The 27,336-nt window shown below is 38.3% G+C and overlaps 1 protein-coding gene across 1 annotated transcript; it reads right to left on the bottom strand.

The window, feature by feature from the left end:
- LOC145991486 (clarin-3-like) lies at positions 1–26,713 on the bottom strand. Its single transcript, XM_083127502.1, has 5 exons — positions 26,277–26,713; positions 12,149–12,226; positions 6,430–6,603; positions 3,087–3,222; positions 1–780 (listed from the first exon to the last, which is right to left on the bottom strand). The coding sequence occupies exons 1-5, from the start codon at positions 26,506–26,508 to the stop codon at positions 639–641; spliced, it is 762 nt and encodes a 253-aa protein (XP_082983628.1). The 5' UTR covers positions 26,509–26,713; the 3' UTR covers positions 1–638.
- Positions 26,714–27,336: the final 623 nt, after the last annotated feature.

Below are 27,336 nucleotides of genomic sequence, written 5' to 3' on the forward strand. Positions count from 1 at the left end.
TGTAAAGTTAATCAGCAATTGAAATTTGAAATAAATATACACATATATAAATATTATAATGTTTCTCATGTACGTGAACATCTGAAACTCTATTTATTGTACTCGTAAGATGGTTGTAACCAATGGAAACGAACATATTTTGGAAAAAAATGTTTCTGCCCCTCAAACCAAGTTCTTCGAGTAGCAGAACTTGAAGAACTGCTCATCATATATTCATAACTCGAATTATTGAATAGAAGGTTCCCTAGTTATTTTTCAAGAAAGATGTCACCGGTTTTCGGTGTTGGCCTAGCATTGCGATCCAGGAGGACAATTGAACTGGACTGGAATGATTCTGTAATACCTAGAATTTTATTTTCTCAGAAAATGTCACCTTCAACTCTTTTAACTTGTGAAATTATTGCAATACTTCAATGGTAAACTTGCTCAGGTTAGAGTAGGTAAGGTTAGGTTAATGTTAATTCTGCGTAAAAAAAAGGTATCATAACACCAAGCAAACGGAAATTTCGCTCATTCTGTCCAAATACGGTAGTTGAATAATACCACAGTACTTTTAAGAGTTCTAAAGACTTGATCCTTCACGCAGGACCTACCAACACTGCAGTACGAAATTAATTTCTTTCACAGTAAACTTCAAATTAGTAGAGGAAAATTGTCCCGTCAGTCTTGATATCTTCGGTGTGTATTGTTGGCGGAGGTTTAGACTTTTCCACTAGATAGCTCCTGAAATACAATACTCCGTTGTTTGCAGCGTGGAAAAATATAGGAACCAAAAGAATCCTGAAAGATAAGAAAAGAGATATTGTCGCAACTCCAATGGAATTACTTATTTTTTCTAAAATTCACTTTAAGGCAAGGTTCCGGTTTCCTTCATGATATCCTCTGAACAAGGGCATTAGAAGGGAGGGTAAGGTGGGCCCCTTTCCCCCACGGAAAATGAAAGTAAGTAAAAAAATTTTCACACATATGGTATAATTTCAGCCGCGGTAATTTGCGTTAGGTTTTATAAAGGAATGATAATTACAAGTAAGACTGGTACAGATCCTTGCAGGAACACAATATCTTCAAATTGGAACAGTTCTTGTTGGAGGGGAAAATGTCTTGCTTGATCCTCCCGGGGGTAAAAAATCATTTCTTGCCCCTCAGAAAAAGAGTTCTATTGGCGCCCTTCCTCAGAATAATACCAGAGATGAAAGAGAAGATGTAGAAGTAAGCTGATGCCACAAAATTATATTAGAACCTTGAATCTTCCCTCATTTACCTTTCACTGCTTTCTCAAGAAGCGGCGACATCGTCAAGAAGAGCATATACAGGTAATGGACAAAATAATATGAACACCTTGGTTTGCAAAGGCCTATATACGCCGTCGTGGAAAAGGAACAACACTCAGCAGAGATTTCAACCATCTAGTGGCGATGAAAGCAAACATATCAGTCTATCAGAAGCTGGTGTGAGAGTTGCATGCGAGCAGTCAGCTATCCGTCAAATGCAGGTATGTCCGACCTTTCAGACTTCAAAAGAGGCATGATCATAGGAGCCCGCCTGGTTGGAGCATCTGTGACAAAAACAGCTACACTTGTTGGTGTAGCACGGAGCACAGTGTCAACTGTTCTGACAGCCTACAGACAACATGGAAAGACAACGTCTGCAAAGGAGAATAGTGGGCGAAAAACAAAGTTATCCAACAGGGATCGACGTGTGTTGAAGCGAATAGTGACTCGAAAGCACAAGACAACACTGTCCCAGATAACCGCAGAGGTGAACAATCACCTCCAGGACCCTGTATCAACGAAAACCATTCAAAGGGAGCTGCATTCTGTGAACATTCATGGCAGAGTTGCCATCCCCAAACCGTTGGTGACTCCACGTAATGCAGTGACACGAAGAAGGTGGTGCCAAGAGCACAAGAATTGGACACAGCAGCAATGGCAACATGTGATATGGTCAGACGAATCGTCTTTCACATTATTTCAGACCACAGGACGTGTGAAGCATTTGATATTGACTGCTTAGCTTAGTGCGTACCGTGAAACATGGTGGGGGGTCTGTGATGGTTTGGGGGGCTATATCTTGGAATGGTGTTGGCCCACTTGTCGTCCTGCGTGGGAGAATCAACGCAGAGAAGTACTGCACCATCCTCGGTGACCAGCTCCATCCCATGGTTCAGACTTTGTTTCCCGATGCATGCCCCATCTTCCAAGATGATAACGCCTCTATTCACACTGCTAGGTGCGTTGATGCATGGTTTGATGAGCACAGTGATGAGGCAGAACATCTCATCTGGTGTCCACAGTCCCCCGATCTTAACATCATTGAGCCTTTGTGGGGTATTTTGGAGGCCAAAGTGCGTAATCGGTTTCCACCTCCAATGACACTTTCGAAACTTGAGACTGTTTTGTGCGAGGAGTGGCTACGTATTCCAGTTCACACTGTACAGGACCTTTATTTGTCTATCCCACGTAGGATACAAGCTGTCATTCAGGCAAGGGGGGGGCAACCCCCTACTAATACAAGTTTTCTGCAATTGCATTGGTGTTCATATTATTTTGTCCATTACCTGTATGTAGCATATATGAAACTTAACCATTGTTACTGTACTAACGTGTGTTAACGTACTGATTAATGATGAAGTTAAAGTGATAATTAAAAAAAAATTAACCTTGAAAGTGAGTTATACTCCCAGCAAGCCCTGAGTGCAAGTACCTGGTCCCGACAAGCTAATTTGGGTAGGGGTTACTTTGGCCACAGCTATGTGCTAATATGGCCAAGCTGTGTACTTAACATATCAAAATATCAACTTCATATTTCGAAAAACACGCCTTCCGTAAAAAAAAAATAATAATAATAATAACTATGCCCCTGTCTCTACTTGCAGAAAGTCAGAAGAAGCAGGTTTTGAGAAAAAAAAAACTAGATTCTACTCAATTATACTTGATGGTGCAGCACATCCAGTTAATATTATAAAAAGCTTAGAGGCATATTTTTCATGGACATTTACCCCAATGACATGAATATACCACCAAACTCTTCTAATTTCATTGGGAAGAAATATATTTATTTATAGCTAAATGTTAAAATAGACTTACCAATAGGAGTATCCCAAAGAAGATTGGTCTGTTGTATGCGCTCCATTAGATATTGTGTCCGAAATAGGTACATTATCTATTAACGTGGCAGCGAACTGAGAACCCCATATAACAAGGCATAATAAACAGGAGGCAGCTGAAATTAATATACTTGCAATAAGCGATAATTAAACTTTCCTTAATGCTAATATGTGTATGCAAAATCATATAGGTTACGATATCAAACAAAACGATATATAACTGGGTGTCTAGCAACCCTCGTAGACTCTACGGTGTTTCAAATGCAACCTATCCCTTTACAGTAGCGCTAGCAGAGACGATTCCACACAAGGTAAAACAGCGGTAGCGAAAATGGATTGACTCATTGAGTTGGTGTTTTAAGTCCACTTTATGCACAGTAAGGCTAATCGGGACTGGGCTCACGGTTTAAATTTTAAACTGGGATCCGGACCACTATATGCCTCGACCGGGAATCGGTCCGGAGACGCCAGGCCGGCTCGGTAGCTCAGTGGAAGAGTAATGGCAAGGTATGCCAGAGACCCGGGTTCGAGTCCTGGTCGAGCCTGCATTTTTCGCTGAAAATTCTACGTAGTACATCTCCTGTGTGTGCTCAATTTAATGAAATAGCATCTATACGCTAGGAAGAACCAGGCAACGTCCACGTCTACAGCGTTCTAAAGGCAACAGATCCCGTTGCGAGACGATTCCACACAGGTAAAACAGCAGCAGCGAAAAATCAAGAGAAGTCAGACCGGCTCGGTAGCCCAGTGGTAGAGCAATGGCACGGTATTCCAGACCCGGGTTCGGGTTCGGGTCCTGGTCGAAACTGCATTTTTCGCTGAAAATTCTACGTACTACATTAAAAATATTATTCATAAAGTTGTTTTAATATTTGATTTTATGTTATATTTTGGCTTTTATTTATATTTTGAATATTATTCTAGTGTTTAACTAACTAACTAACTCTCTAGTCTTCTTAAACCCGAAGGTTCATGGCTGCAGCAACACAGGCCTTCCATCTGTTCCTATCTTCAGCAAGATCTATATAGTCTTTTCCATCCCTACCGATTTCCTTTAGGTCCATCTCAACTTGTCCCTCCATCTTCGTCTTGGCCTTCCTATAGGTCTCTTACCATCAGGTTTCCCAACAAGAATCCTGTGAACTCCTCTTTCCTCTCCCATTCGTGCCACATGGCCTGCCCACCTAAGTCTTCTTGATTTAATTATTCTAATAATATCTGGACATGAATACAAATTATGTAGTTCTAAATTATGTAACCTTCTCCACTCACCTGTCTCCTCATCCCTTTTAGGTCCAAATGTTTTCCTAAGGATCTTATTTTCAAATACTCTCAATGTATGTTCCTCTTCCAATGTAAGGGACCAAGTTTCACACCCATATAATACTGCAGTCAAAATTACTGTTTTGTATATTTTAACTTTTAGTTTCTTAGATATTAAACGAGAAGACAAAAGTTTATGAAGAGAGAAGTAACATGCATTTCCTGAATTAAGCCTACTTTTTATTTCCTCTTTAATATAATTTTCATTTGTTAATATTACTCCTAAATATTTGAATTTGGAAACTGGTTCGAACGAGTTGTTATCACTAATTAGATTTTGATAATTACCTAGCACTTGGTTTCGGCCTGTAAGCATATATTTAGTTTTCTCTTTGTTAACTTCCAAACCTATCTCTTTAGAAGTTTTGAATAATATTTTAGCATTATTCTTAATTGTATTTATATCATCTCCTAATAAGTCTACATCATCTGCATATGCTAACAACTGAGTCATGCCATTTAATTTTAGTCCTTCTTTAGTTTCTTTTACCTTCCTAACAGCATATTCTAAGGCAAAATTAGAGAGCAATGGAGATAATGCATCTCCTTGTTTTAACCCATCATGAATTGTAAATTTGTCAGACACATTAATACCCACACGAATTTTACTTTCTGTTTCCCTGGTGCATACTTTCTTCATACTAACAAGCTTCTTAGGTATTCCAAACTCGACTAATATATTATATAATTTATCTCCTTTGACCAAATCATATGCTTTTTTTAAATCAATGTATAGCTGATGGACATTTTGATTATATTCCCACTTTTTCTCAAGAGTCTGTTCGATGTGAAAAATTTGATCTGTAGTTGATCTGTTACGTTTAAATACACATTGATAATCACCTATAATTTCATTAGCATTTGGGGTTAGTCTTGTTAAAAGAATGTTAGATAATATTTTGTATGTTGTTGAGACTATAGAAATTCCACGGTAATTATTGCAGTTCATTTTATCACCTTTTTTAAACACAGGAACAATTATGGATTCTTTCCACTGTTGAGGGATTTCTTCTTTATTCTATATCAAACAAATTAATTTCTGAATTTGACATATTAACGAATTTCCACCATATTTAATTAACTATTATTCCAGTGTTTATTTTCATTTATTTTAAGAAATCGCAGGTTATTACTCTGCTATTGCTAATATGCAATAGCATGATATGGTAATAATATGTGAATATATAAAAAAAAACGATAATAAACTTATGCCCAATAATAATAGTTAGGAGTTAGAACATAATGATTGCTGGAAAAATTGTATTATATTTTTGTTTTCAAAACATACGCTTTATGCTATATGCCAAGGAATCATGGAATATTAAAAAAATCAGAGCATTGAATAGTTTTTTCTAAGGGGCTGTAGGATCTCATTGACTTGTTTATACATAATATAAAAATTGTTTACTGATCCAATGGTAGGGAGGCCGGCCCCCGTGGCAGAGTGGTCAGCACATCGCGCTACCACGCCAGGGGTCCTGGGTTCGAATCCCGGCCTGGACATGGAAGTTTGTGAGTGTCCATTCATCAATTTCATCATATCATCACTCATCCCCATCTTCGCAAATTAGCCAAAAGTGGCACAAGAAGCGAAGTAAAATAAAGGAAATCAATCAACCAATGGTAGGGATTTATTTGAACCGTTAAATCTTCTTCCCTTTATGCAGTGGCGAAGAACGTGATGTAAAATCCTCCAGTAGCCTTCGCGAGCAGGATACTTTTACCGAGAAAAAATAGAACAAAGTTTAGCATAAGTAGGTTAACCGGGACTGGACACAGAAGCTGATTCCGGTACAACTTGAATATAGGACGATAATGTGAATAATACATTGGGAATGCTCTCAAGAATGACATAGAGATAGAGGAATCTTTCATGAGAATGTAGCTTATTTCTGTATTTTATAATCTCCTAGATCCGCCCATGCCTCATGTATCCACATCCTCTATGGATATCATAGCTTCTATAAATTTCAACACATTAAAAACAGCACAGGCCTTACCAGGAAGACAGTTCCAAATATACAAGCCACGGACGCTCAGAATGGTGTGAATAGGATTTGCAGCAGTGTTGACAACCGCCAAGAATCCAGCGCAGACTGCCAAGACGATACTCAGCACCAGAAAGAAAACGGTGGTGGTCCACAAACCGGCGTTGATGAATTTGCTGCTGTCACCTGCAACGATTAAGCAATGCATTATGCACTATGCGGTTCCGTACAGGGTTCGTTGAAACGATCCAATAATTAACACTAGAGATGGTACCGAGATCGGACGAAATTCGACACAAACTCGTGTCGTGCATGAGGAACCATGTCACGTTCTCGGTTTCATCTAGTCTGTCTCGTTAATCTAGTTTTGATATCTATACTCCATTCTCCACTCGTTTCGTGTCTCGAAATAATAGCTACAAGCAAATGTCACTGCTTTGTGTGTGTATGTGTCAGTGGCGTGGCGTGATATTCTCAAAACCGGAAAAACCGTAAGAATATCGACGTCGATATATCGATATCAATATTCAATATTTCGATATCTATATTTGATATCAATATTATTGACGTATGGTGGTTGCATTTTTTACGTACAAGTCAAGCATAAGGATGTTAAGATAAAAAGTAGTGTGCTCACCACGCGGTGACAGAACTTGGGAGGTGAATGATAAAGATTGCCTCTGATTAAAATGAAAATACGTGAAACAACCAATATAAAGAAAAGGTTCTTACTTTATAGAACTTGCTGGTTACCCTTGTGTGCCCAAATATAGGGATAGTATCAATACGATACGAGACAATACTTGGCAAAGACTCGGTCTCAAGTTGTAAATGATTGTCTCGTTCTTGGACTCGCCTGGATATACAGTATATACACAGCACACAATATTTTTTAATAATTTTTTTCTGTTTGATGCATAGTTTCGACAGCTCCAGGACAGGGCAGAAACGAAACTTCAAATTGAAAGATATATACTTATGTCCAAAATTAAAGCAACGAACGGAAATTCTTTCCCGTGTGTCCATTTGACAACATAATACGATCAGGTGATAGTAATATTTATGATGTCATAGACAACTGGTTTAAGATAGAAAATAAACTAACCTTAATGTGTCAGGATTTATCAACAAAAAAAAATCACGATAGCAACAGGTTAAACTTGGCAAATTTATATTAAAAAAAATCACACGAGCAAAGGATTTCTGTTTGTTGCTTTAATTTTTGACACTAGTGTAGATGTGTCGGTATTGTCTGGATCGTCGATACCGGTATTTTCGATATCGATTTTATCGGTATCGTCGATATCGATATTCTCGATATCGAACTTCAATATCGAAAAATCGATATCGTACAGCCCTAGTCAATTCTAAAGTTCAAATCACAAACCCTGAGACCTTCTGTAAACAAAACCACCTGCATGCAGAAAGCATTGCAAACTCACAGAAGTAAAATAATCCACACGAAAATCCAGCGTTGTTACAGGATTCATTACGTAAGGTAAAACAATGGCCAATTTATAGTATGGGATACGCTGCCGCAATCCACTTTATACCCAATGCTCTTTCTTTTTATACTTATTGCTTCACCTTTATGGTTAACTCTTTGCACCAGTAATCATTTCCCATAAATTTGGCTTCTTTCTTGCATGCGAATTGAATATATTTTACTTGCATTTTTTTAGACAAAACGATATAAGATGGTAATGTATATTTCTAAGGATGATATAGATAGGAGTGTATTTGAAATTTGTTTGTAGATTTTATGTAAATTGTATCTTATGTAAATAAAATATATAATGGGCATAAACAGCCATATCCAATGCTGTAAGTCCAATAAATATATTGATGATCAAAACAAGACAAAGAAAATTCGTAAATTTATTGTGGTTGGAAACTTTGACAAGCATCCTAATAACGATTTTTGTTCAGACAAATATAGTGCACTTCGTAAAATAACTTGGTGACATGGCAAGGCAAGATAAGTGTGAACATTTTGTAGTAATATTCATTGTAACTTTCAATGAGCTTAGAGATTTGTGTACATAATGATATTTTATAACATTGGTTATTTTCTAAAAATAATCATGTGAACAGCAAGGAAGTAGTGCAACTTAGTAAGATTGCTTGACTTATCCTTAGAAAAATAACATACCGAGTTCTATGCGTGCGGGAAGGTCTCCGTGTTCTCCGAGCTTGTTTTCAAAACACCAGCAAGGACAGCCTTTGAAAAGGGGTGAGAAACAGATTCTACTCAATATTTATGTAACGTTCTGTCAGTGGTATCCTAGGAAACCAGTAAATGAAGTGGTTAAGTTTGTATCCCAGTGCAGTGGTGTGTCAGTGCAGTGGCGTACGCAAGGGGGGTTACCGGGTTTAACCCCCCCCCCCTTGAGCTTTTGAAATATTATGGAAAATGCTGTAGAAAAAAATTAAAAATGGCTAATTTATCACAGTCAAAGATCTGCGACAGCAATAATAATAAATAATAATAATAATAATAATAATTTGAATTATTATTCCCATGCAGCATGAAGAAAAACACAACATTCCAAACACAATCTAAGCGGCCGCAAAGTTCAATTTTGCAATTTTTTTTTTGCAAAAAGTCGCGCAGTAACTCTCGCGAGAATTGTGAAAATTCCTTGCTTCGTCCTTATTGCAAACGTTCTTCCCGGTACTGATCTCACATCCCCTTGTGAACACTCAAGTGATGCTGAGTCTTCATCCACATCATTAAATAATGTTGAAGAAGTCCTTTGTGAATCACCTAGAAGTGATAAATGTGTTGGAATGTCTATAAACTTACTTTTCAACGAAAACATAGACTCAATGGAATTTAGCAACATGTATTCTCGCGCTTCATCATCATCCTGGGTGAGTTCCATAGGTAAAGGTAATGTAAATTCCCCCGTGCATATAGCACCGTGCCATGAAGGCACACATAGTGGTGTGGTGGGCCCCAAAGATTCTCGATTATTTTGCAGGTGATGTGATCAGCACCATGCTCCGGCAGCCTTCATCCCCCAAGGTTGCTCTCAGGTACCCATTACTATGAGACTGGGTGCGGAGACAAGGCTGGATAAATTCCAACCAATTCCGGGAATCGAATGAGTGAATGAGTTTCATATTTCGATTATTTCAATAAATTTAATATATTTGCTTGTTTTTATGGATTTTCTTCACACTTAAAATGTCTCACTTATCATATACAAATAACCGTTGACTAGACAATTATTTTGAAACAAAAGAAATGTAATTTTGTTCTATTTCTTTCATAAATAGCAGCTGCATTAGTAGTAATTAAATTAATTAATTAATTAATTATAAGAATTATTAATTAATTTATTATTATTATTAATTAATTAAAGTATAATAAAACAATGGTAATGTGAATTTGTAGAAAGTTTTCGAAATAAGACCCCCCCTTGATGAAATCCTGCGTACGCTACTGTGTCAGTGTCTGCAGTTTTAAGGTTTATGAAAGAGAGAATGACCGGGAAAGTAACAATGTATGCGACTGCATATTCATCTGATGTTTTGAGAGCGGTTTCTCACATTCAGAGGCTCTTTTATAAAATGAATAGGTGCGGCGAACTATGAGTGTAACAGGAGATGATTGCGGTCATGAATCAGCTGACGCGGAGTGATACATCGAATCGGTGAGACCGTTTGTTTACAGAAGGTCTCAGGGTTGGTGATTTACACTTTAGTGGCCCATCATTAGCCAGTACCAGCTCGGCAACTTCAACTACGGTAACTACTTCAAAAATAATGAATTTCGCAAAAATCTACATTAGAGGTACAACCAGTAGCGTACGCAGGATTTCATCAAGGGGGGTGTTATTTCGAAAACTTTCTACAAATTCACATTACCATCGTTTTATTACGCTTTAATTAATTAATAACTATCATAATTAATTAATAATGCTTCTAATTAATTAATTAGTTTAATTACTACTAATAATACTTGTAATGCAGCTGCTGTTACTACTTATATCACTACTATTATTAAGTAGTAGAGATCTACATAAATATATTTATGAAAGCAATAGAACAAAATTACATTTTTTTTGTTTCTTTGTTACGAAATAATTGTCTAGTCAACGGTTATTTGTATATCATAGGTGAGACATTTTAAGTGTGAAGAAAATCCATAAAAACAAGGAAATATATTAAATTAATTGAAATAATCAAAATATGTAACTCATTCATGGAGTCGCGGTGGTCTAGTCTGACAACCTCGTGGGAGATCCGGGTTAGATTCCCGGAATTAGTTGGAATTTATCCAGCCTTGTCTTCGCACCCAGCCTCATATCAATGGGTACATGAGAGCAAACCTGGGGGATAAAGGCTTCAGGAGCATGGTGCTGATCACATCAGCTGCAAAATGGCCGAGATCGAGAATGTGTGGGGCCCACCACACCACTACGTGTGCCTTCATGGCACGGGGAAATTTACATTACTTTTACCTATGGAACTCACCCAGGATGATGATGATGAAGCGCGAGAATACATGTTGCTAAATTCCACTGAGTCTATGTTTTCCTTCAGAAGTAAGTTTATAGACATTCCAACACATTTATCACTTCTAGGTGATTCACAAAGGACTTCTTCAACATTATTTAATGATGTGGATGTAGACTCAGCATCACTTAAGAGTTCACAACGGGATGTGAAATCAGTACTGGGAAGAACGTTTGCAATAACGTCGGTATACTGCGACGAAGCAAGAAATTTTCACAATTCTCGCGAGAGTCACTGCGCGACTTTCTGCAAAAATAATTGAAAAATTGAACTTTGCGGCCGCATAGATTGTGTTTGGAATGTTGTGTTTTTCTTCATTCTGCATGGGAATAATAATTCAAATTATTGTTATTGGTATTATTATTACTGTCGGAGATCTTTGACTGTGATAAATTAGCCATTTTTAATTTTTTCTACAGCATTTTCCATAATATTTCAAAAGCTTAAGGGGGGGGTTTAAACCCGGTAACCCCCCCCCTTGCGTACGCCACTGGGTACAACATTACTTGAAAATAGGACAATAGACTGGAAAGCCGTAGCATGAACTCCTTTCGCAATCAGTTTACTTCCAGTAACAGTAACATAAGGAGAATTACAGTATTACACTGTATTCTCAATTTCTCTGGTGATTCACTGGGTCCTTCGCTACAGGCAGTTTCATAAATAACTTTACACCCTTATCACGAAATGTAAAGGAGCTGCCGTGGTGCAGTCGGTAGGGTATTCGACTGCCACGCTGCAGACCAGGGGGCAATTCCCACGGTGGGTGCTGGGATAACTTTGTATTGTGTGTTCGTATGTATATACACTTCTCACAAAAAGTTTGGAACATTGTTATATTAGGCACAACAAGTCTGGAATATTATTATATTCGGCAAAAGGTGATAGAAACGGTGGCATATGTCGGCGAAAAGACGAGAACATCCACCAGACAGATACCATGTGTTATTGCATTCCAAGGCCGTGTCTATCACCTTTGTCTAATATAACAATATTCTAAACTTCTTGTGAGGAGTGTAGTTAATAAAATAAAGTCAAGCAATTTCTCTAACCGGGTTAGTTAAGTAATGTAACTTTATCTATTAATTCATGTACGATTGATAAGGAACATCTATCTTTCGAATCGACCAATCGGATCTATAGCAAGTTACATGGGATGGGGAATACTTTAATTCCATTGAAATGTGAAAGAATAAATGTTACTTACCTGATTTTTCATATATTTCGTCTATGTCTTCACTGCTTAGCAAAACAGCACACACATTATTATCAAAGGAACACGTCACTGCAAAGAAAAATAACATGTTTTGTTACAATTATCCAAAAGCAGCAGAAAATCGAAGCTAAAAAAGTAAACACGAATACAAGAACTTGGTAGACTATCTATCCTTCCTAAACAGCTTTTCTCTTCACCCTACTCTACCTTACTCGAACAATAGAAACAAAGTTTTAGGTCGCTTCACCCTAATCGTTCCAGCTACTCGACCAATACAAACAAGACTTCGTGTCGCTTCATCCTACTCTTTCCAGCTACTCGACCAATAGAAAGAAGACTTCGTGTCGCTTCATCCTACTCTTTCCAGCTACTCGACCAATAGAAAGAAGAATTTGTGTCGCTTCATCCTACTCTTTCCAGATACTCGACCAATAGAAAGAAGACTTCGTGTCGCTTCATCCTACTCTTTCCAGCTACTCGACCAATACATACAAGACTTCGTGTCGCTTCATCCTACTCTTTCCAGCTACTCAACCAATAGAAACAAGACTTTGTGTAGCTTCATCCTACTCTTTCCAGATACTCGACCAATAGAAAGAAGACTTCGTGTCGCTTCATCCTACTCTTTCCAGCTACTCGACCAATACAAACAAGACTTTGTGTCGCTTCATCCTACTCTTTCCAGCTACTCGACCAATAGAAAGAAGACTTCGTGTCGCTTCATCCTACTCTTTCCAGCTACTCGACCAATAGAAAGAAGACTTCGTGTCGCTTCATCCTACTCTTTCCAGCTACTCGACCAATACAAACAAGACTTTGTGTTGCTTCATCCTACTCTTTCCAGCTACTCGACCAACAGAAACATTGCTTTCTGTCGTTTGAATCTACTCGTTACAAGTAATCGACCAATAGAAAGAAGGTTGACTGTTCTAGGTCGCTTCTCTATACTCGTTACAGCTACTCAACCAATAGGAGCAAGGCTGTAGATTCCTAAATCTTAAGTTTTCTACAAAAATCTGCGTCTTCTGCAGTTTGTATTACGAAGTTGGTGCTTCTATAACAAGTTACGTACACATAATAAAACGAATAAAACATTTTCTTTTGAAAATAGAAAGTATGTTTAAGTGAAGTGGAACAAATTAAACGAAATGATATGCTTATCAAGTAACAGGCTCCTGGCCAATGGGAGGCGAGGGAGCCACTACCCTCCCTAAATTTGACTTAGTCCCTACCCTTTTAAATTTTCAAAGCAAATTTGAAAACTCGGACAAATTGAGAATTCAATTTACATGATTACATAAAAATAGGAGTTTATTAGTATTTTTATTTTACAACCACATCGTCAAAATTTCCCTTTCATTACTGTCCTTAACTTTCGTCAAGAATCTTTCAAGAAACCGAACAAATTGTGAAACGCTTACAGATACGTACATACGTCTGAGAAATATAATGATATATTCCATATTGAAATGCGTAATAGATACAGGTATGAATAATTATCTTATCACTAGACTTCGGATTTTTAGGTTCTAAAAAGTGTGCCTTTAGGTTCCTAAAATAGGCTCTAAAATCCTAAAATATGTTCTAAAAATCTTAAAATATGTTCTAAAAATCCTGAAATAGGTTCTAAAAATCCTAAAATATGTTCTTAAAATCTTAAAATAGGTTCTAAAAATCCTGAAATAGGTTCTAAAAATCCTAAAATATGTTCTAAAAATCTTAAAATAGGTTCTAAAAATCCTGAAATAGGTTCTAAAAATCCTAAAATATGTTCTTAAAATCTTAAAATAGGTTCTAAAAGTCCTAAAATATGTTCTAAAAATCCTAAAATATGTTCTAAAAATCTTAAAATAGGTTTTAAAAATCCTGAAATAGGTTCAAAAAGGCTTAAAATAATTCAAAATTCTTGAAAAATGCTGATTAGGTATAGTCACCGACAATGAAAATGGAACACCTACTCTATGTGATCAGAAGTTTCCGGACACCCACCTGAAAATAAAGTACAAGTTTGGGCAACCGTCCTTCGGGAACACTGGCAGTGAATACAGTGTTGGCCCACCCTTAGGCTTGATGACAGCGTTCACTCTCACAGGCATACTTTCAATCAGGTGCCGGAAGGTTTCCTGAGGAATGGCAGCCCATTCCTCGCAGAGCGCCAAAATGAGAAGAGGTATTGATGTGGATCGGTGTGGTCTAGCACGAAGTCTGCATTGCAAAACATCCCAGAGATGTTCTATGGCTTTCAAATCAGGACTCTGCGCAGGCCAGTCCATTAGTGGGACGTTGTTGTCGTCAAACCACTCCCCCACAAGCCCTGCAGTATGGACGGGTGCTCGGTCATGTTGAAAGACAAAATGGTCATCCCCGAACTGGACTTCGACGGTAGGCAGCATGAAAGCTGTTAAAATGTCAACGTAAGCTTGTGCCGTGACATTGCCATGTAAAGCAACAAGGGGGCCAAGCCCCCTCCAGGAGAAACATGACCACACTGTAACCCCGCCACCACCGAATTTCACAGTCGGCACTATACAGGCTGGTAGATGTCGTTCACCAGGCATTCGCCACACACACACCCTACCATCGGATCGCCACATTGTGTACTGTGATTCATCACTCCACACAACTGTTTTCCACTGTTCTATGGTCAAGTTTCGACGCTCCTTGCACCACACGAGGCGGCGTTTGGCGTTTGTCTGTGTGATGTTTGACTTATGGGCAGCTGCTCGGCCATGTAAACCAAGTTTCCGCACCTTGCGCCAAACAGTAATGGTGCTTGGAGTAGATCCTGATGCAGTTCGGAATTCCTGTGTGATGGTGGCGATGGATGATTGACGATAACGCTGTACGACCCTCTTCAACACTCGATGGTCTCTGGAAGTCAACATGGGAGGTTGAACTGCACGCTTTTGGGTTGTACACATCCCTTCACTATAACATCGGAAACAGTGGACAGAGGGATGTTTAGGAGGGTGGAAATCTCACACACAGACTTCCTACACAAGTGGCACCCAACCAACTGCCACGTTGAAAGTCTGTGAGTTCCTCAGACCATCCCATACTGCTTTCTCACACTGTCTGCAGACTACTGAGGTCGCTGACTATGTGTTCCACGCGGTAGATGGCAGTACTGTGTCGCCCTCTATGATAAACACACGTTTCGCGGTGTGTCCGGATACTTTTGATCACATAGAGTATATCCTGAAATACGCACTATCGTGCATAACGTTGTGTGTGTTGCCTAACCCTACGGCGATAGCAGAATTTACCATTCGAAATTTGCAATTAAAATCCACTCTTCGCCGTATAGTTAGACAACAATGTAGCCTCTGTGATGGCGTGCGCAGTGGTAGCGCCGTCGCCTTCTAATCAAGGGATCCCGGGTTCGATACCCGGTAGAGGCACATGGTGGTTCGGATGCCACTTTAAACTGTAAGTCCAGTCCTGATTAGCCTTACTGTGCATATAGTGGACTTAAAACACCAACTCAATCAATCAATAGTTAGGCAACAATCTTTCTTCATGTTATCCATAGTCAAACTCCGCAATTTTGTCTGTGAGGATCATCTCAAATGCTGAAAAATAATCTTTTAATAAAAACATAGTCAGTGGAGCAAACTTCAATGCTGAAATGTTAGTTTGCAAAGCGTGAATGTCACAAAGCACCAAAGTGACGCGAAAGTGAGCAAGACCACACAGATCAGACCACTTTGGTTTGTACAGGTAACAGTGGCACCAGATATTTTGCTTTGTTTAGAGCTTTGAAAAATCACCATCCACTTGGAGGAAGGGAAATCAACAGAGATTATGTTTCAAACACGTTCGTCATTGAAATTTTTCGTGGCCAAACAAAGCAAATGTCTCTGTGTGACATAAAAATCCTGTAAAAAAAAAATAGGTTCTAACAAGCAAAATAGGTTTTTAGGCTCTATAAAACTTCACCAGTTGTTGCGTTTTTTAACAAAATGCTGACATAACTTATTATTTCTTACATACCTGTAAAGGAGAAAATACATAGGTTAAAAACCTAAAATCCGACGTCTACGTTATCACTAAGTAATTAATTTGTACATTTGTTATGTTTTGTATGTTAATGCTGAATTTACGGGACTGAGAATATTTAATACGGAACTGTGCAGCATAAACAATATTACATTACAGTAGTGCCTTCATAGAACCGGCCTCCATTCACGGCGCAGAAAGATTATTTTGACAAAGATCATGTTTTCTTGCTGGCTGCTTCAAGTAGGAAAGATTCTAATGTTGCAGCTTCTTGCCTAAAAAGAGGGGCAGCGGTACGCTTAATTGGCTGTTTAACCGCAAGTTTCTTTGTAGTAAACGAGGCAACAACGGGTCACTGCCATAAAGGCTTTTTCCGCCCTGCCCCGCCCCGTGCAGTCTCACTGTGTAGTTCAATGAAAAACACGCATGTACCGTCTTATATTAAATTGTAACAAAGATATTACAATACACCTGAATTTAGATGATTTTGTAGAAAATTTGCAGCGTGCAATATAGAGAACTTACACTGTAATTGCTAATTTGTGGAATGATGTAGTCGTATATAGTGCGAAAACGTGTTATTAATATTTATTTCTAGTCTTATAATTTACAGATAAATAACACATTGGTTATTTATAAATGTAATACATTTAGTTAAAACACTATAGAGCAGCAAACTATGTTAACATGTGAAATAAAAAAAAATGTGTTAGATATGGTTTTTAATAATGATAACTAGAAAAGTGGTTTCAACTCTCGGTAAATAATTGAAAACAAGTCATAACATTAGTTTTGGATGAAACTGGAATTGTTTTACTAAAACGCCACAGTGCACTGTTCTGTCAATACAAAAGTTTATAGACATTTCTACGAAGATAAAAATGATTTATCACCATTATGATTAATTTTCCTGATTTCATTTTTTCAACCCTATTTGCAACCATAGTGATCAAATGGCAGTATGTGTCCATTTTTGTAATACATAAATATTGCCACTTTCACCCCTTTTATTAACTCCCCTCTCAGCAGACCCACCCCCTCCCTTACATTTTCAATGTACTGTAATCTAACATTTTTTTACTGAGAGAAGTCTCATCTGATAAAGAAAATCAACGACTATCTATATTGACTAAAACTGATTAGATATTTCACTGAAGACATAAACTTGAAGGAAATATTACTTGCAACTTTTGATTTACAGAACATATAAATCTATTGAAACATTTTTATTGCATTACACATTTCTTGGTTTTGTAATAAATATGTAATAATGGGCTTAGCGAATTCACTAAAGTAATCTAAAATTCAAAGTACAGTTTATTTATCATACGTGAGAATTATTTACTGTGCACTTTGGTTCAAAAGAAGGAAATAGTTTAACGTATGTAACCTAATTAACGAAATAACTTCAACATATCTAAGAAAACGACATGAGTTAGATAATGAAAATTCATCTGTTTGATCTAACAATTACTGTCACGTGATCCAAGAGTGTGCTCAGGAGAAAATATCAAGAGAATCGTAATTGTCATATGCCCCAACAGGTCACCGTGCGACCAGATTTGGAGCTGACAGTGTTGCAAAAAATATCGTTCAGACGATATCAACTAGACGATATATCGTCACCATATTTTGGCGATAAATCATCACGATATTTGATGATATATATATCGTGGAGACGTGGAAAAATATCGTATCGATATATCCCGATATCAAATTTCCGATATCGTTCATCCCTAGAGCCGAACTCCGTGGCGGAGGGGTTACCACAGTGCGCTACGATGCCAGGAATCCCGGGTTCGAATCCCGGCAAGGGTATAGTTGCTCTTTGTGAGTGTCCCGTCATCTATTTCATCAAATCATCACTTACCCTCATCTTCGCGATTAGCCAAAACTTGTAGAAAAGCGAAGTAAAATAATAGAATAACAATAACAGCGACAAGATTTGGACAGTGAAGTAGAAAGTCGCCAAGGTCCAGTAAATGGAGCCCAACGGGACCATATCAGTGGATAGCCCATCTGTGGTTTCTTATGCCGGGAGCTCAGCTGCTAAATGCCATACGGAAAGAAACACATTTATTTAGAAACTATTTGCCAAATTACTGTGTATTTTTTTTAAAAAAATATGACGAACGGTTGGACTCACGCAATTATCTTATTTCAGTAAATAGTAACAACGGTGGTGGACTGCCAAAACGCTTATAAATTATTTAAACGATGATGTGTTGTAAACTAATTGTAGAAATATTGCAAGTGGTGCTGTATCTGGGCATTGTTGTGTTCAAAATTAAGTAAAAATAAACTATTTATTATTAATGTTATTATTATTATTATTGTAATACCACTGTTGGACACACAGTTGCCTCCATTTATGCGTTAAGAAGTATATCACACAGTGCTCAAATAATTCCCTTGTGCTTCTGAAAAGAGTCACTCAATTGTGTTGTAACATGTTGGATGCATGAAGAGAACGATTTGTTCTCTATAGTATGTGTACTGACTATGTTGCTATCTCTACAAGCTGATACAGAGATGCTAAAGAAACACGGATTGAAAATTGTCCAATTCGAAAACTAAGGTGTTATGATGACTATTTCTCAATCATTCGTAAAGCAAAATCAAAAGTTTTTAATTTCTTTCTAAGACAGTGGTAGATTTTTCAAGTTATATTCTTCTTATTACGTGGGTCCAATGTTTTCATTGAAACACAGCGCAGTCAACAGTTTTCATGACACTTCTATTCCATCTGTAGGCAAGAAATTGAAGCTTTGTAATTTAAAAGTTGCGTTATAAAAGAAGTAGTACGTGAATCAAACCTGTAAAACACAAACAAAACATATTAGAAAGAAAGAAATTATTGGACGAAAACGCATGAACATTTAACTTTTATCGACGTAGTCACCAAAGTGTTCCAAGCACTTTTCGTATCGTGTGACCAGTTTTTCGATTCCTTGTGTGTAAAAATTCCGTCCAATTTCTTTGAACCACTTTGAGACTGCTTCCTACACTTCCTCATCTGACGCGAAACCCTGACCCCTAGGTCTTGTTTGAGAGGACCGAAAGGGAGGTAGTCACAGGGTGCCAAATCGGGGCTATAGGGAGGGTGAGACTACACTTACCACTTGCATTTCTGCAGTAAATCCTGTGTGACACCAGCTGTATGGGGGGTAGCGTTGTCGTGAAGAACAACAACCCCATCACTCAATCTTCCGGGTCTTCGATCTTTAATGGCTTTTCTCAGCTTCTTTAAAGTCTCACAGTATGTTGCAGCATTGATTGTTGTTTCTCGGGGTACAAACTCACTGTAAACAAGCCTTCGGAGTCGAAGAAGGTCGTCAGCATGATCTTTCGAACCGTTGGACATGTTTTGGCTTTTCTTGGCGAATCCTTGTGTCTGCATTCCATGGATGCCCTCTTTGTCTCGGGAGTGTATTGGTGCACCCAGGACTCATCTCCTGTGATGATTTTGCTCAGAAGCTGCGGATCATCCATTGAATAACGCCGAAGAAATGACAGCGCAGGATCACAACGTTGATTTTTGTGCCCGTCGGTTAAAAAGCGCGGCACCCACCGAGAGCACAGTTTACGGTAACCCATCTGATCACAAATCAGCATAGACGCACTCCCATAGGACATGTTTGTTCAGTTCACTTGTAATCTCTTTAATTTTCACGCAGCGGTTAGCAACAATGATTGCATTCACACGCTCCGTTTTGTCGATAGTGTTCACAGTTGCAGGCCGCCCGACACGCTGTTCGTCGTTCACGTTCGATCTTCCCTCTTCGAACATCTGGCACCATTTTGCGATCATGGGCGTGACATCGCATTCTCACCAGACACCTCGACAATTTGGCGACGGATTTCACTCCGATTATGCCTTTGTGCCCACAAAAATCGGACGACGGAGCGCGCCTGTTGGACGCTACTTCAATACGACGCGCCATACTCACACTGTGACTACTCGCCTACTAAACCAGCTGAAACACGGCTGCTTCTGGTGTGTGAAGAAAACATTCCAGACAGTGTTGTCACCAAGCGTGATTATTTTATCTCCCTTAGTACAGGAACACGGGTCGGATGTAACTTACTTTTTGATTCACCCTAGTAATAGTTTTTATTATGTTTTACTTTAGTTCTACACTACTACTACTACTACTACTACTACTACTACTACTACTACTACTACAGTGCCTTCACTTGGCTATTGTGCTGCTTGAGCGCGGCCCTGGAACGTCTGGAATCACACCGCTTGCCGTACGTATTCACCGAACTCAAGCGCATAGCGCATTTGGTAGCTTTCCTTGCCGAGGTTTCGTCAAGTTTATCTTGGGTAAACATACAGCAGAACACTGCAATACAACTACCTCTGATCAGCCATGTGTTATCGAGAACATATCAGTTTTCTGTCTGCAATGAATGTCAGTATTTGCTTTTATACGGGTGGATGTGTCGTGTTGAAGAAACATCTATATTCGCTTCTGTATAGTTTGCTAAGGTGATAAGTGATAACCGAAAAGTGTTGAGTGTTGATAAGTATTATTAGTGTTGTTTTAATGCCGCAACAGAAGTGCACTTTAGAACAGACTTCTTATGTGAAAACAAACTCACGCAGAAGTGTGAAGAGGCGATTTTTAAGAGAATTTTCTCAAAAGATACGAAAAATGTGTGGCAGTACAAGGACAACATTTCCACATCTGTGACAAGAGTGTGTGACCACCTTACTTGTACACTAGTGTCCAAAATTAAATCAACAAACATAAATCCTTTATTCGTGTGAATTTTCTGTTGATAAATTTGCCAAGTTTAAACTGTTGCTATCGTGATTTTTTTTGTTGATAAATTCTGGCATGGGTGCCCACAAGGGGGATTTATGGCGCAGGTTGCGCCATCGAGATTTTGGGGGGATTTTTTCCCTTCAAATAATATAAAATTCAACATTTATATTATTTTGCAAAATATATGCAAAAAATTTAAACCTTAAATATTTAATCCATTAGATGAAGAAATATAAGTGTTTAGGGCATTATCGAAGGGTGGGGGGGGGGGGAGCATCGGACTCCCATATATTAGGCCTTAATTGACACGTGGGTTCTGAGGGGGATTCTAAATTAAACTTTGCGGGGGACAGTATCCAACTCTAGGTCTTAGATTATGGCGAGTACTTTAGCTAGAGGGGGATTGAGCATTGAATTGAAGGGGATATCCAATTCTTGTGTATTACTATTGTCTTAGACTGTTGCGAAAATTCTGGTGTGGAGACTGAGAATTAATTTTTTGGAGGAGGTAATATCTACTCTTCAATATTAACAGTAAGTCTAAAATTGTCATGGAAATTTTGGTGGTAGGATTGAGTATGAAATTTAAAGAGGGAGATAGAAAGCTCTTGAGAAAGTGTTAAATCTTAGATTGTCAAAGGATTTCTGTAGTGGAGAAAGAGTTCGAACATTACATTTTGGAGACTGTATTTAGCGATAAGGCATCCACACGTTTTCGACCCCGAATGTGCCATAGGAAAAGCTGGAAAAGGAAAAGACTAAATATCTCGGGATCTTAAGAAAGTACTGACACACCATTAAATTAATATTCTTCAGAGCCTGCAAAGAAATGGATGTAAAAATTTTCTTCCTCGCTTCGCTCGCAATAATTTGTTGCTACGATGTGTCTTTGGCGCTTTAATGAGATGAATATGAAGTTTTTATACTAAAGCTGCATTACAAGACAAGACAAGCGATATTCTCGATTGATTGATTTGGTTTTTTTAAGTCCACTTTATGCACTCTAAGGCTAATCGGGACTGAACCTACCTTTAAAGTGGGATCCACGCGATATTCTCGATTATGATGAACGAATTTAGGGGTGGTCTTGAGTGATGGCACCCCTGTTTAGGGAGGAGGGGCAGATCAATTATAATGTTCAGTAAGGCTAAGAAAAAGTTACTTTCGGCAGACACGCTGTCGTAATTAAATATTTTGTGGGGATTACGATATGGTTTAAGGGCGCGAATGATATGATTTGGTGGAAACGCATGACATCATTTTTGGGGGGATGCGCCATTGGCCTTGGGGGGAATGGGCACGTCTGAATCCTGGCAAATTAAGGTTAGTTTATTTTCTATCTTAAACCAGTTATCTATGACATCATAAATATTACTATCACCTGATCGTATTATGTGGTCAAATGGACACACGGGAAAGAATTTCCGTTTGTTGCTTTAATTTTGGACATTAGTATATTTGTGAAATATTTTTATCAAAATAAATCTATGCGCTTGAGTTGAGAGGTTACGCTGATCCGGTTTCTCCGACAAGTGGCATGGTTCCAACCGCTATACGTTCACGCGTTCGATGGGCGCTCTAACCAACTGAAGCCACTGTACATTGAAGAATTTGGGGAGAGATGGTTTGCACCCCCAAAAACCGCTCTTTCAACACGCCATAACGTCAACTACGAAGTCTCTGCTTTTAATTTAGCTACGAGGAAAATATGGCATATATACTAAAACATAACTAATCTTCACTAGTTCTTGGGAATTTTAATGACCCTATGAGTTTGTAACGTCGAATCTTAAGGCGCCAAAAGCAACTTTTCTGTGCACCATACTCGATCATAATTATCACAGAGTTCGTCATCATACACTGTCCATGACGCATATGATTCAAAGAAAATGATTATACCCGTATAGAAATTGGCATTGTATAGTTCAATTACTCAACAGAAAAAAATGCAGTATTTATCTCTTCGAAGATATGACAAAAAGATTATCGTTAGTGATATATTGGTAGAATGAGTCAATCCTGACACTACATCACTTATTGTTGTTATTATTACTACTACTTATAACCTGTTTTTCCAAAACAATTAGTTTCTGGTATCTTCAATGACATTCAAAATAACGTACGTTTCTCAGTCCATCTTCATTATTCTATAGCAGGGGTTCCCAAACTTTCTTTGTTTCACGACGCCTTTAGTGTTTCAAGATTTTTCCACGGTGGCGAAGTCAGAATGTAGGCCTATCTAACACTTGCAACCCTCAGTTAGTGTGGTTACGTGTTTGAAATTCAGAAACATTTTATGTGTAAAATGTACTAAATAAGCACATATTTCGAACAATCATATCATATCATAACAAGTAAGTGTCATTTCAGTGAAAGTATTGGAATATTTCGCGGCGCACACTTTGGCAGCTGCTGTTGTAGAGCACATTCAAAGGTGAAAGCAGTGTAACTTGGGGTCTAACACTTGGGGGAGGGAGGGAGGCTGAATATGAACCTCAGATCCTTGTAAATTTTAATGAACCTGAAAATTTGGGATGAGTGCCCCCCTTTTCCCTTTTAAAGTTACGCCTGTGGCGAGAGCATAAGACACCACATTATCTCTCAAAGCATTCGACTAATTACACCTCATAACATTAACGTACACAGGTTTTTTCAGGGTCGGGCTGTCATTGTAAGGATGGATATTACATACCTGCGATAGGGGAAGGGACGAGATACGCTGTAAAATATGTCGTAATTACAAATTTTAACCTTGATTTTCAAAGTTCTTCAAAAACAAGAATGGTATTTCGCGTCATATTAAGTGACGGTCTGCATTTACCACTTTGGTTTATCCCGAGCTTTACTGCTTTCATTTGAAGTTTGATGTTCTTAAAATTTTGGTCCCGACCTGGACATGGGTGTTCTTTATGGATGTTCTTTCATCAATTTCATCCGATCATCACTCCTCGTCGTCGCGATTAGCCAAATGTGGCCGAAAAGTGAAGTAAAATAAACCACATCAATCAATCAAAATTTTGGAAAGGGCTCTAGCCCCCCCCCCCTTGCGTACGCCATTGCCTCCTCGTGATTCTTATCTCGTTCACTGTCCTAATTATGATTAGTAGATCACTTTCGAGGAAAGAGAAACGTTTAATTCGTAAAAGCATTGATACTGCATTTTGCAATACCAATTATATAAAACTTCATTAATGAGAAGTTTTATCGGTTCACGGTTATTTTCTTACTAAACTGAGACATTTCAATGTTTTGCTACTCGTTCTTTATTTTTCAGCAATCATTATACAGGGTAAGTCAACAGTCAGGTTACATAGGAAGTTTTCCTTGTGTCGTTAATTGTCCGTGAATGGTGGAATGTCCAGTATCCTGGTGCATCGGTCGCCGTGGTCCCGTTGAGTTGCCACCGAGGTCTCCATACCAATTGGTTTTTTCCTTTGGGGTAATTTAAAGCAGCTCGTCTACTCAGTTATTATTCAGAACATCCAGCAACTGAAGGAACGCATTGTGCAATGTACAGGCATAATTATGCTTGACGTTCTAAAAAAGATTCTGGAGAACTGGAAATGTCGTGTGCACAAATGCATTGATGTTCAAGGTGCAGACATTGAAGATATACCAGAAGCGTCTCGTGAACGCATGCTGCGCATGCGTCAATTGTGGGGAAAAGGACAGCTTGCTCTGCGACGACATTCACGAGCATTTCTACATTCTAATTTCTTCATATAGGATAAGTATTTATTTTACACGAGAGCGCTGAACTAAGCTTATATTACATTTCTTGGATCTGAAGTGACGCATGTGTCAATTGTGGGAAAATAATTATTACTTTCTTTCACTTCAGATCCAAGAAATGTAATATAAGCTTAGTTCAGCGCTCTCGTGTAAAATAAATACTTCTCCTATATGAAGAAACTACAATGTAGAAATGCTCATGAATATCGTCGCAAAGCAAGCTGTCCTTTTTCCCACGAGACGCCTCTGAGATATACATACTATAAATCCCAATGTAACCTAACTTTTCACTCACCCTGTATATCAGCACCATCGGACTTCCAAAAAGATTATTACATCTTCACCGAGTTTGTTACATTTACAAGACATGATAACCACACTCTACATGGTAAACGAATAGAGCAAACCCTCAGGGGAAAAAGGAGTTTCTCTATGGATAGAATTTTCGACTCCAAATGAGGGAGAAATTCAAGAATGTGTACGATATTTCCGCTTCACAATCATAAAAGACCTTTCGACCAGTCGACATCTGGTCTGCCTTCGCATTTGACCCAAGAGAATCGGGAAGAGTAGGGGCATTCCACCATCTATCGGTAAATTCTTGCATGGGGTAAGGTAGACAATGCAGAACAGTAGAAAACAAAATTTTCTCGTCCAGTTTTACAAGTCTATAAACAGGTTTATATTAGGGCTGAGCCGATACCACATCGAACTGATACCGGTGCCGATACTTGAAAATTTTAATAATTAAAATTTGTTGAAAAAATTGAATAATATTTGTTTTTAAATATTCTAGTCTAATCGAATTTACCGAGATTTTTATTTTCAAATATTCAAGAATTGCATAACAATTTTAAATTATATCTTATGTTATCACAAAATATAATTCTTTCACACAAAATTGGGGGAAAATAAAAATGAACTTCGCATTTTGCATAATTTCCAGGATAGGGCTCGGAAGTTGAAGACCTATAAAAATACCTAAAAATATAAAAGAAGGACCTAAATACGGAAAAAAGGACGTATAAATGTGATCCGAATTAATTAATAACTTCAGTTTTAATTACATATTTAATTAATAAAAAAAATTACAAAATTCTGGTGGTATGGAACATACAGTGCGATAAAACTATATGAATGAAATGAACTGATGACGATTCTAATTGAGAATGGGCAGTAAAAACGTAGTGGAAATTAGGTGAAGTTGCAAAAAAAAATCCGTTAAGACCTAGAAAAAAGGCTAAAAAAGGACCAATAAGCCAAAAAATGCCGAAAAAGGCAAAAAAGGACAAATAAAACCCACCTTTTTCTGCCCTACAATGACCCAAAATGAACATACTGTATATTATGTTGGGCATCGTCTTCGAACACTAGGAAAGAAAATGATTTTTCCTCAATTTCTGAGTCCTGATAATTAGACTCCGCGAAAGTGTCGCACGGTATTTTTGATTAGCCCGTGAAAGATCAAAATGCCGGAAAACTATCGGCCGGTATCGAGAAATAAATTCCAACCGATACTTTCCGATACCGATACATCGACATCGGTATCGGCTCAGCCCTAAGTCACCGACTTTAGACAAACTTTCAACAATTTATTTAACATTTAGCCCTACCTGTCACGTCTTGAGAAGTAAGAAAGCTCGACATCGCTCTTTCTGTTATTCCGGAAAATAATCCGTAATTGATACTCTGTTTATACGGATCCGCCGAAGCATTGCCCGGCATGGTGAATTGGGCATCGAGGGTCACCCAACTATTGGTAGCCAAAGATGTTACAAGGATAGCCACCGATGCACAGCACACGATGAACGAAATAAATATGTATCTTCGTAAAGTCTTTGCCATCTTCCAAGAGAGTTGAGCTTGTTTCAGATTATACTTTTATCTCCACCGTGTTTCGAGCACTATTGTTTAAAGTCACTTGTGGCTAACTTCACTACTTGTTAGACAACACTGTCACATTCAACTTCAAACAGATCCAGTTAAGCGCTCATTTTGTACAAGTTCTTAACACTTTTCAGAGCATTGCTGCGAGAACGGTTCCTTTTGATGAAACAAAGCCTGATATTTATCAGCTATCTCTGATGCACAAGCTGTTATCTCGTACGTTGTTATCTTGCCGTGGTATGTTATCTTGAAGCTGCTATCTTAGAATTCTGAATTACCGGCATAAGTAACAAGTTAAACAACTGCAATTCGTCTTCTATATGAGATTGATTTATTACTTTTGTTTATTTTACTTCGCTCTTCAGCTATTTTTGGCTAATTGCGAAGATGAGGATGAGTGGGATATGATTAAATTGGTGAAGGAACATTCACAAAGAATAACCATTCAAACTCGGGACCCCTGGCCATTGTATGTAAGAAAACTTGTAGGTTTTTCAGATCTTTATCTTTTCTTACCTGCCTTGTTTTATTACTGTAGCAATAGCAAGAAAAGTACAGTAAATTGAATTGTTATTTAAAGTCCACTTTATTCACAGACATGCTAATAGGGACTGAACCTACAGTTCAAAGTGGGATCCGAACCGCTGTGAAATGTGCCTCCACCGAGTATAGAACCGCGACCCCTTGATTACAAGGCGACGATGCTACACTGCTTCATCGGGGAGGCCCGAACAAAACTGTACAGTAACATAGGTGTTAATGTAGACATTTGGCATCTGTAGTTAT

The sequence above is a fragment of the Lepisma saccharinum genome, chromosome 8 (assembly GCF_977018435.1).
Source record: "Lepisma saccharinum chromosome 8, izLepSacc3.1, whole genome shotgun sequence".
NCBI lineage: Eukaryota > Metazoa > Arthropoda > Insecta > Zygentoma > Lepismatidae > Lepisma > Lepisma saccharinum.

Bases quoted from the DNA above. Each gene is read 5' to 3' on its own strand.
- LOC145991486 (XM_083127502.1), bottom strand. From the start codon at position 26,508: ATGGCAAAGACTTTACGAAGATACATATTTATTTCGTTCATCGTGTGC. The intron at 3,223-6,429 runs GTAAGGCCTGTG...TATTAATTTCAG, and splicing joins TATTTGGAACTGTCTTCCTG to CTGCCTCCTGTTTATTATGC. The intron at 781-3,086 runs GTAAGTCTATTT...CTTATCTTTCAG, and splicing joins TCTTTGGGATACTCCTATTG to GATTCTTTTGGTTCCTATAT.